The sequence below is a fragment of the Lupinus angustifolius genome, chromosome LG12 (genome assembly GCF_001865875.1).
Source record: "Lupinus angustifolius cultivar Tanjil chromosome LG12, LupAngTanjil_v1.0, whole genome shotgun sequence".
Taxonomy (NCBI): Eukaryota; Viridiplantae; Streptophyta; class Magnoliopsida; order Fabales; family Fabaceae; genus Lupinus; species Lupinus angustifolius.
In genome coordinates this window covers 7,151,514-7,162,421 of record NC_032020.1, presented here as the reverse complement: position 1 = coordinate 7,162,421, position 10,908 = coordinate 7,151,514, and the positions used below count along the sequence as shown (strand labels likewise).

At 32.1% G+C, this 10,908-nt stretch overlaps 1 protein-coding gene and 1 long non-coding RNA gene across 2 annotated transcripts in view; one reads left to right on the top strand and one right to left on the bottom strand.

Moving 5' to 3' along the window:
• The window catches only part of LOC109362281, a 15,252-nt gene extending 7,198 nt beyond the window's left edge, over window positions 1-8,054 (top strand). Inside the window, exon 2 of the long non-coding RNA XR_002109384.1 lies at window positions 7,695-8,054. This is a non-coding gene — a long non-coding RNA (uncharacterized LOC109362281). The remainder of the gene's footprint in view (window positions 1-7,694) is intronic.
• Window positions 7,485-8,567, bottom strand: LOC109362279 (chlorophyll a-b binding protein 3, chloroplastic). Its single transcript, XM_019607965.1, has 2 exons — window positions 7,698-8,567; window positions 7,485-7,610 (listed from the first exon to the last, which is right to left on the bottom strand). The coding sequence occupies exon 1, from the start codon at window positions 8,490-8,492 to the stop codon at window positions 7,698-7,700; it is 795 nt and encodes a 264-aa protein (XP_019463510.1). The 5' UTR covers window positions 8,493-8,567; the 3' UTR covers window positions 7,485-7,610.

Below are 10,908 nucleotides of genomic sequence, written 5' to 3'. Positions count from 1 at the left end.
GACTGTTCCTGAGGGAACCGATCGATCTATTTTTAATTCCTTGCGATGATATGTTATTTTGGTGCGTAAAAAGTGGCTTGGTATGGGACCTGTACTCTTGATTTATTTCCGACTAGGTTATTGGGAGGATATTGGTGTAAGGTGGATGATCATGACAGAGCATGCATATATTGCAGTGGTGGAAGTGGATTCCCACATTTGAGTTACAAACATCATGCATCATTAACATTATGCACATATATTATTACTTATGTTTATGATATTTGTTTATGAAATATATGTGATACATTTGTTTATATTGATAAATGGTAGGTTATGATGTCGGTTATAGATAATATAGGTGAATGTTATCTTTTGGAGTATGATCTCCACTTATGTGTTATTTAATTATAGTCATGATATCTTGTCGATGAATTATATATTGATAAGGTGAATTATGATATGGTCTGGAATAAGTGTTGTTTACATTACATATGTTGATTAGATAATTGTTTATGAGAGCAATTGATGAGTTTGGTTATATTACCCATGTGGATTGGATAATTGTTTACGAGAACAACTGATGAGTTATAATGTGATATGTTATATATATATATATATATGAACTGCTTTTCATATCTGAGTGTGATATTCTGAGTAAGTCCACGCCATCAATGAATTTACGTTCATTAGATGTCTTACTCTCTCTGATGTATTGTTCTTGCCTTGTATATATTTGCTATGCAGATGGCCAACAACAACACTCACATTCGAGGTTATCACTTCACGATGTCCCCGATAGAACAATGGGCTAGTGACGGGTAAATATATACATACACAGGCCCCTGCGGTTTGTCATTGCACATGGTGTGCAACGGGTCATCAAAGATGATCCCTCATCCCGACACCCATATTGATGCTTCCTTTACCTTGCCGCCAAAGAGGCTGATGTCTCCAGAGGTTGGACTTCGACACTCGCCAGTCAGGAGTGATGGCGCTGTTCCCTCCCACGGTTATAGGACGTGGCAAGATTGTTTGGATGCTCCGTCATCTCGTAGAGCCAAGAGGAGCAGTGGTCTTGGGGGAGGTCCCTGCAAGAAGGCTCCGGTTGTGAGAATGTCATCCCCTCCGAATTATGCCGCTGGGTTATGGCATAATGAAGTGGAGGAAGAGGAGGAGGAGGACGAGGTCGTTGAGCTTGTAAATATAGAGAGCTCGGTGGAGGTGATTGACCTCGTGTCTGACTCGGAAGAGGAGGAGGACCCGAGTGAGAGGTCCAACATTCCTGGAATCTTTTGAGTCAGCTTGTGGGCCATTCGATGTCCCCTTTTTTGTTTTTGGTGGGGGCTGCGTTTCTTTGGATTTTGTATATGTTAGTGGCGATGTAGTTTCCGCCTTTACTAACCTAGTCCGTATGAACTGACTATGACTTAACCCATGATATATATCTATGAAGATGTATATTCAGGAAATGTTGTATCATTTCAGTTACCGTTAGGTAACCGGTTTTGATTTCCGCGTTATATGTTACTTAATGTGACGTCCCGGAAAAGAAAGGTTTTAAAAGGAAACAATGTTATGTCACCAATTCAAAAGAAAAAAAATTTACTCACTTTTCCGTGTAATAAATAAATAGTATTTTTTGGGGCGTTACACAGTTGGGTGGAAGTGGTTGTAAAAGAGGAAGCCAGTAGTATCAGAAAAAGAAGGGAAAATTTTCAAGGCTCGTCTTGTAGCAAAAGGATATTCACAATAGAAGGGGATCGACTACAATGAGATTTTCTCCCCGATGGTGAGACACACTTCTATCTGGGTATTGCTTGCCTTGGTAGCCAGTCGGGATATGCACTTAGAACAGATGGATGTGAAGACTGCATTTCTTCATGGTGAATTAGAGGAGAAAATTTACATGACACAACCAGAGGGGTTCAGTGCAGCTGGACATAGTCACTTGGTTTGCAAGTTGAAGAAGTCTCTATATGGGTTGAAGCAGTCTCCCAGACAGTGGTACAAGCGGTTTGACACTTATATGTTGAAGCTTGGTTATAAACGATGTGAGTATGATTGTTGTGTTTATGTGAGAAGTCTTGACGATGGTTCGTTTATTTTTCTGTTACTTTATGTTGATGATATGTTGATTGTTGCTAATCATTTGAGTGATATCAATGAGCTGAAAGTCATGGTAGGTAAGGAGTTTGACATGAAAGATTTAGGGGCTGCTAGGAAGATTCTTGGGATGGAGATTCACAGGGATAGGGGAGCTAGAAAACTATGGCTCTCCCAGCAAAGCTATGTTGAAAAGATCTTAGAGAGATTTGATATGAGCAATGCTAAAGTAGTGAGCACTCCATTGGCAAATCACTTCAAACTTTCCCTATATCAGTGTCCAAAGACAGATGAAGAGAAGAAATACATGTCAAAGGTTCCATATGCCAGTGCAGTGGGTTGCTTGATGTATGCTATGGTTTGTACTAGACCGGACTTGGCACAAGCAGTTAGTCAAGTATGCAAGTACATGTCGAAACCAGGGAAGCAAAAAGCAGTCAAATGGATTTTCATATATTTGAAGGGGGCTACAGGTCTCGGTATCATGTTTGGTAGCCAACAGAGTAAGCCTTCAGTTATTGGTTATGTTGATTCGGACTATGCAGGAGACTTGGATGATAGAAGGTCCACAACGGGGTTTGTCTTCACCCTTGCAGGTGGACCAATTATGTGGAGATCATCAGTTCAGTCTGTTGTTGCTATGTCCACAACTGAAGCAGAGTACATGGCAGCTGGTGAAGCTTCTAAGGAAGCCTTGTGGCTTATGGGGCTAGTAAATGAGTTAGGCATTGAGCAAGGTGGAGTTTCGCTGCATTGTGACAGTCAGAGTGCTATCTTCTTAGCAAAGAATCAGGTGTATCATGCTAGAACCAAACATATTGATGTGAGATTTCATAAGATCAGAGAGTTGGTAGCTTGTGGGCAGATACTATTGCAGAAGGTTCACACTTCAGAAAATGCAGCTGATATGTTAACCAAACCGGTTACTGTGGACAAGTTCAGGCATTGCCTGAGCTTGTTGAACATTCACTGATGATGGACTATGGAGCGCCCCCAACCCAATGGCGGAAGATGGAGATTGATGATATTCGCCAAGGTGGAGATTGTTGTGCAATGACTCATATCTCTAGATAACAGCAATACAAGTTATGGGCTTGGGCTGATGTAAAGGGGTTGGGGTAGAGGGCTATATATATTGATGTTATGTAAACCTAATGTAACAAGGAGAAGAATAGTAAAACGCTAATCTTTATTCTCTAATAATATATAATGGTAGCCGCTCAACGCTCCCAGGGACGTAGGTACAATTGGCCGAACCTCGTTACCAAATCTCTTGTGTTATTCTCTTGTCTCTATACTCTTTACTATTTGATTGTTCGCTTGTTCCCAACAAATCCAAACAATTACAGGATATCCCTCCATCCGAGTCAAAAAAATTGTCTATAAGAAATCATATAATAAACAAAAACTAAAATAAATGCGAATAAAGTATTATTTGAGTGTCCTATTTCAATTATTTAAAATATCTCTAGTACTCCAAAGTTGCTTAAAGTATGTTTGGTTGAACTTATATATCGGTATAAAAAAGCAGCATATTTTCCTTAAAAAAATTCTCATTTCCCACAATTCAAAGATGTTAGACAAACTTGTAAAAAATAATTTCAGTTTTTTCCAAGGAAAATAGCCATTCAATATTTTTCTTATGTACTTTCATTTGGAGGTACATATTTCTTAAAGATTATCATTCACTCTCAAGTCTCACTACTTTCTTCTGATGAATAGATGCATTAGAAAAAAGTTTGGGTACATTTTATTTTACAAGTTTAGATGGTTTGTACATGTATAAATAAAGTTGTTAAAAGTGTCATTGAGAATAGAAGATTAAATGAGCGTTAGTTTAATTTATGAGAAATCAAGAAAAACCTATATGAAATAATTAGAAAAACTTACATGTCATTTAGTTCATATAGTTGGTTATACATCACCGATGGAAACTTGATTATTGTTATACTTCCTTATATTTATATACGTAATTTACCTTAGTAATAATGATTTTTTTTACAAAATCAAGCAAAAAAAATTATCATAAATCACTTTTAAATAAATAAGCATATTAAAACATAAATAGATTCATCTTATAATTCCAAATTATAATCTATTATATAATAATTATAATCTATTATATAATAATTATAATTTATTTTGAACAAGTATACTATAGATGAAAATGCATTAAAGAGAATATAGTATACGTGACAAGGAGAAAAGGTGAAGGATGAAAAATCAGATCAGAAACAATAAGACACTTAAATATAAAATAGAAGGTTTGTTAAAGGCCCCCGTCATTTTGTGTGGTTCAAGTTCAGAAGCATTCTCGTCCACACGTACACTTCCACATGCTAGCCCATACCCTATCCAAAATCTAAAATGGCAATCTCTTATTGGATGGGTGAAATATTTCTCCCATCATCTTTCTAGATATTTGATAATCTATTGGTGGGATAAAAAAATTCACAATAATTTGTGATGTGGCATAAATTTTTGTATGGAGATTTTTTGGTACTACCAATAATATCATATTATTATTTGGTTATTCTTAAAAATCAAATCCTTAACATTTTAATCATCGTGTGAATCAAACAATACTTTACAACACTACACCAATTTAATTGATTGTACGGTAAATTGCTATACATATATAGTAAATTATTCTGACCCTTTGAGAAAAAATCAGCCATAATTTATACACATATGTTAACCGATTATTGATATGAGTATGACTTTTAAATAAAAATGTATTATAAGTATAATTAAGTTAAATTTAGTGGGTATAGTTTATTCTTAATTAATTAATTATACCTTACTTATAATAAAATGGATAATTTGTAAATTTTCATATAAAATTTGATTATGAAATCATTCTTTTCTTTTGTGTATTTAAGTAACATCTTCTTATGAGTGTTAATGTGTTTTAGAATAAAACAAAATGAATTTTTACTATTTATTATGTTTTTGCTCCTCTTACTATAATGTGTCAGACCAAAAAAACAAAATCTCTCTTCCTTTATTACTTCTTTAAACAATTTAAAAACATAATAGTCTTACAAAATAACTAATATTTGAATAATAAGCTCAAATATTTTATTATTTTGTTAATATAAAAATAAATTATTTACAAAATTTTAGTTTTTTATATAAAATATTTTTTTACGAGTTTAAAATCTATGTATCATTAGTATAAAGTTTTTTACATTGTCAGTACATCGTCTACTATAGATTTATATTACTTTTATTTGAGAGTCATTGATGGTTAACAGATAGATAAATGATTGATAATTTGTTAACAACATAAATAACTGTTAATGTATATATTCGAAATCCATTTTTTATTTGATCTAGATGTGTCTACTCTATCTTTAGTCGGCTCAAATACATTTCAAAATAATGATTCATATAATATTTTTTCGTTTGAATCATTTGTTGGTTTAAGTCTTAGTTGTCAAGAACTAATTCAAGTGTTTGGAATAAAATAAGAGAAAAAATGTATGAGTTTGATAAACTGATATTTTATCATTCATTATTCATAATTAATTATTATTGACTTTTTAAAAAAATAATATAAAAAAATGATGAACGATGTACTGATTATGCATAAATACTTACACTAACAATACATATATATTAGACCCATAAAATAAAGTATATTGAGATTGGATTTGAGTTTTTAGATGTCATTTATTTTACAAACAAATATATTTATTGATGATAATAGTCATAGAGAAGAAATAATACATAAGAGAAAAACAATTTTATAATCATATTCAATATGCAAATATACAAATAATTAATTTATCTTAGTTGATATATAATTACTGAAACTAAGATTAAATTGTATTGATACTTTTAAAGTTTAACTTAATTATATTTATCATTCATTTTCATTTTTGTTTAAAAAGTTAACTCATCTATTCTATAGAAGTGGTACATATAATGTATGTATATTATCTGAGAATAGTTTTTCTAGGTGAAAAAAAGAGGGGTGTAGTTTATATAATTTTATTAAAACAGATATAGTGTGAGTATAAATATTATGTTTTAGTGAAGTTATAGATGGTTACAAACCAATGATGATGTTGGTTTAGTGAATTTATAGGCGACTGGTAATCTCTTTGGTACAATAATCATATTTTAATGGAAGTTTAGGAGAAGAAATGGAAAGTATTATCATATTTTGAAGTAATGATATTTTTCTGATGTGTGGTGTAAAAAACTTTTTCTGTTATTTTTCTTCCAAACCTCAAGTTCATAATTGAAATAATCACACCATTCAGTCTTTTTTTTGTACATACATACCCCAAAAAATAAGAGAGTGGAGAGAAAATAAGAGAGTGTTGAAATTTCTTTTAATGTTTCAGAAGAAAATAAAAGAAAAATTAGTTGAGTAAAAGAGTGGGGAGAAAGAGAAAAAATGAGAAATAAAATAAATTTGTGTATTGTTAGATGTAAAAAAAGGAAAGAAAACAAAGAAATATTTTCTTCTCCCACTCTTTTATTTGGTTGAAATAAAAAGTATTATGAGAAAAATAAATCATGCATTAAATGATAATGATATCCCTAAAATAAATACAATATATCATTTATTTTATTTTATTATGATTTAAAAAAGTTCTAAGTTTAAATTATAAATTTATTAAATATTTTTATTATAATTTTAATTAATATTATTTTTATATTTAAAATAGACTTATGTATGTTAATAAGTATTTAAAATTAAAAGTAGAGAAAAAAATGAAAGATATTTTTGATATTTTATGTAAATCATCACTTTCTCACCAAACTAAAAAGAAAAAGTTGATGATGGATCCCACATAATTTTAATTTCCTCCTCTTATTCTCTCTACTTAGCCAAAGGGTAAAGATTCCTTCTCTTCAAAATCTCTCACAATCTTCTTTATCAACTCTAATTCTATTCTACAAAATGGAGGCTTAAACTACTGTGTAGAATGGATTTCATTTAATTAGACGAATACAATTGCTCACATAAAAATATACAACAAAATGAATAAATAGCATAAGATACTATATTTTAATTAATTTATAACTTAGACTTTAATATTTATGTATTGTTGGTGTAAACTTTTTTGCATTTATGAACATCTAAATTCCTTCTTAAATTCACAGGAGAATTAAAATGGGTATGACTCAAACATCATGGTGTTAAAATGTATTTTAACCATATCAAATTCATCTCCAAAAAATTATGAAATGTCAAGGTAGTGTTAGAGAAAGAAATTTAGCATGAAAATAAATTGGATAGATAGCAAACATAAAAGATAAATTTATGTGGAAACACATTTTCAAACATATCATTCCTTATCATAGAGAAGGAACATTTGACTTCATTAAGCAACAAAACAATAAAATTAGAATGGAAGTACTATGCATATTAATATCCATTGAGCATACAAAATAGAGAACATTCATCTCCTCACATTTATATTTAATCTTGAAGTGTATATCCAAAGTGGACATCGTCCACAACATCAACAGTGCAAGTACAATGAAATAAAACTTAAATACAAGCAGCGTACCATTTCATTAGTTTTTTGCCAACACATGTGCAAATATGTAAACACCTTGTGTCAAAACAAACATGTTTCTTTTTCAAGTGCTCAATTTCCGGGGACAAAGTTGGTGGCAAATGCCCAAGCATTGTTGTTGACTGGGTCTGCAATATGGTCAGCAAGGTTCTCCAATGGACCCTTGCCAGTGACAATGGCCTGAACAAAGAAACCAAACACGGAGAACATGGCCAACCTTCCATTCTTTAGCTCCTTCACTTTAAGCTCAGCAAAAGCTTCTGGGTCATCAGCAAGGCCCAATGGGTCAAAACTGCCACCGGGGTAGAGTGGGTCAGTGACCTCTCCAAGAGGACCACCTGCAATTCTGTAACCCTCAACTGCACCCATCAAGATAACTTGTGTAGCCCATATGGCAAGGATACTCTGAGCATGGATCAAGCTTGGGTTTCCCAAGTAGTCAAGCCCGCCCTCACTGAAGATCTGGGATCCAGCCTTGAACCACACAGCCTCACCGAATTTAACACCGTTACGAGCCAAGAGCTCTGGGAAGACAATTCCCAAAGCTCCAAGCATAGCCCACCGTGAGTGGATCACCTCCAACTCACGGTTCTTGGCAAAGGTCTCTGGGTCAGCTGAAAGCCCAGCAGTGTCCCAACCATAGTCACCAGGGAACTCACCAGTCAAGTAGCTTGGGGCCTCACCAGAGAATGGGCCCAAGTACTTAACACGGTCTGGGCCGTACCATGGGCTTCCAGAGGAAACTTTCTTGGTGACAGTTTTCCTCATGGAGATCCTTCCAACTCCGAGCTCTGGAGCTGATGGGGAGAGCTTCACCGCCTGGCCGGCCAAGGATGGGGAAGAAAGGGCCATGGTTGAGGCTGCCATTTTTGAATGATGGTGATGAGCTTGTGTTTATGTTTATGTAGGGAGTAGTGATTGGAAAAGATGAGAGATTTGAGGAAACATGGGTTGGTATTTATATTGAGATGTAGTGGTTAGTGTGCTTATCTCATGCATCTGAAGCTACAATCTCATTGGAGTTCAAGATTTTTTTCCTGAAATTTTCCTTCCACTTGCCATCATTTAATCCAACTAAATTATTCCTATGATTTCTAACCAATGTTGGTGTTCCACGTATAACTGCTGGATTCCTCCGGATGTGTTAATTCAGTTGTTTTCCTTAAAAACAAATATATGCAATATGACTGAAGTAAAATAGTTGTGTTATACCCTTAGTTACCTTATGGATAATAAATTAATTGTTTTTAGGTTATATGATTTTATTAACAAGTATCGCTTATAAAAATTGAATATTTAATATTTTAGTTTTTTAGGAATTTAGTGAAACCTTGCATCAGTAAATCAAGGTCTTGTTGGTTTTTTATACTTTTAACATATGATTTACAATTGGTTATTAATATATTTAAATAAAGGTAATTTACATAAATGGTGAATAATATTTGTACCATTAAATACTTAGTGATACTCATATTACATGTAGGAGAATGGCTTAACTTTTGAATCTTACTTTCATGTTGTGGAAGTAGGAGATATTTCTGGTTCTGTTTTCCTTTGCACTGGCCTTGGCTATGAGAACCACAAAAATAAATTATAGTAAATGCATTGGACACATGTTTATTCAATAGTATAATATATATACACCTAAAGTTTAAAAATTTATATATAAATAATATATCATTCATCATTCATTTGTATTATTTTTTGAAAATTCAGTAAATATTGAAAATAAATAATTGATGATGATAAGATAATATATAAAATTCTTTTAAATGCATACATATTTTTTCCCTCCGTTCAAGCAAAATATAAATGCAGACATATTGTGAAAGGAGTCTTAGTCGATGTTACAGGGTCATTTGATTGAGAGGGCAACTACAAAATTGGAAATATCATCAGATTTAAGGCTAATTATCTGACTTTTCTTTTTTTTATTCTTTAAAAAGTATTTGCTGTGCACTACAAATATAATATTCTTGCTATAAAAGCCTGTTATTTTAACTTCATTTTTTAAAACTTAACATTACATTTGATAACATGTATGTATATAAATAATTATTATGCTCTTATTTATAAAAAAAATGTTTACATTTATCATTATTATCTCTCACATTATTTTTATCCAGTATATGTCTCTTAATATATATATATATATTTTAATGTACTAAACTTTTGCCTAATAAGAATGGTGGAAGATTTTATATAATATAAAAACAAACAAATAACATAGTTCAATACAATATTCTATTTAAGGTAAATGTGACTGAATAACTTTATGGAGAGATAAATAAAATAAATATAGTAAAATATCATTTAAGAGCCATTTTTTGAATACTTCAAAGCTGCTTAAATGAATGATGAAAGATATGTATGGAAAAAAACATTGGTATTATAAAAGCGAAATATGAAGGATAAAAAACAATGGAAAAAGTCCAAATAACATATTTCAATGTAGTTTACTGAATTTTAATATTTCATAGGGTGAAAGACCATTTCACATCCAAACTAGAGTCTAAGATCCTTTCACACATTACATAGATTCAATGGCTAGATTGTGTATCATTGAGGGAGTGTTTTGAACTTTCTCAAAAACAAAATCCATAAAACATTAGAATAACAATTTGGGTTAACAATGAACTGAACTAATTCGACATTCGTTTAACACTCGACTTGTTACTTACCTTGATAAATTTGGTTTATAAATCAAACATGTCGAACTTGAACTAATAATTCGTTGTATAAATGACCTAAACATGAATGAAGTAGAGTTCGACTCGCTAGGTTTATGAGATCACTCGATTATATATACATATAAATATATATACATATAAATATATATGTTGATTGTATATATATATATAGGGAAATACTCACGTGAGAACAATGCGCTATTGTGATAAATGAGAAGACTTAATATATATTACTGGATCTTGATTGAACGGTTAAGATTAAAAGATACATACACATGACTATCATATGACCAATAACTAACTTTTAATCTTAACTGTTCAATCAAGATCCAGTTATCCATATTAAGTGTTCTCATTTCTCACAATAGCGTGTTGTTCTCACGTGAGTAACTCCTATATATATATATATATATATATGTGTGTGTGTGTGTGTGTGTGTGTTGTAAATATACTGTAGTGTCACGACCCGATTTTTGGTTGGAATACCGGCTCTGTGACTTAGGAAGAGGCGAACTCGATTTCTACATCTCTTAATTGATCTGGAGTCGCCACTACGTTTTTTACGGTTAAAACGTAGAAAACTCTCTATTATG

Excerpts from the sequence above, each read along its gene's own strand:
- LOC109362279 (XM_019607965.1), bottom strand. The coding sequence starts at position 8,492 with ATGGCAGCCTCAACCATGGCCCTTTCTTCCCCATCCTTGGCCGGCCAG.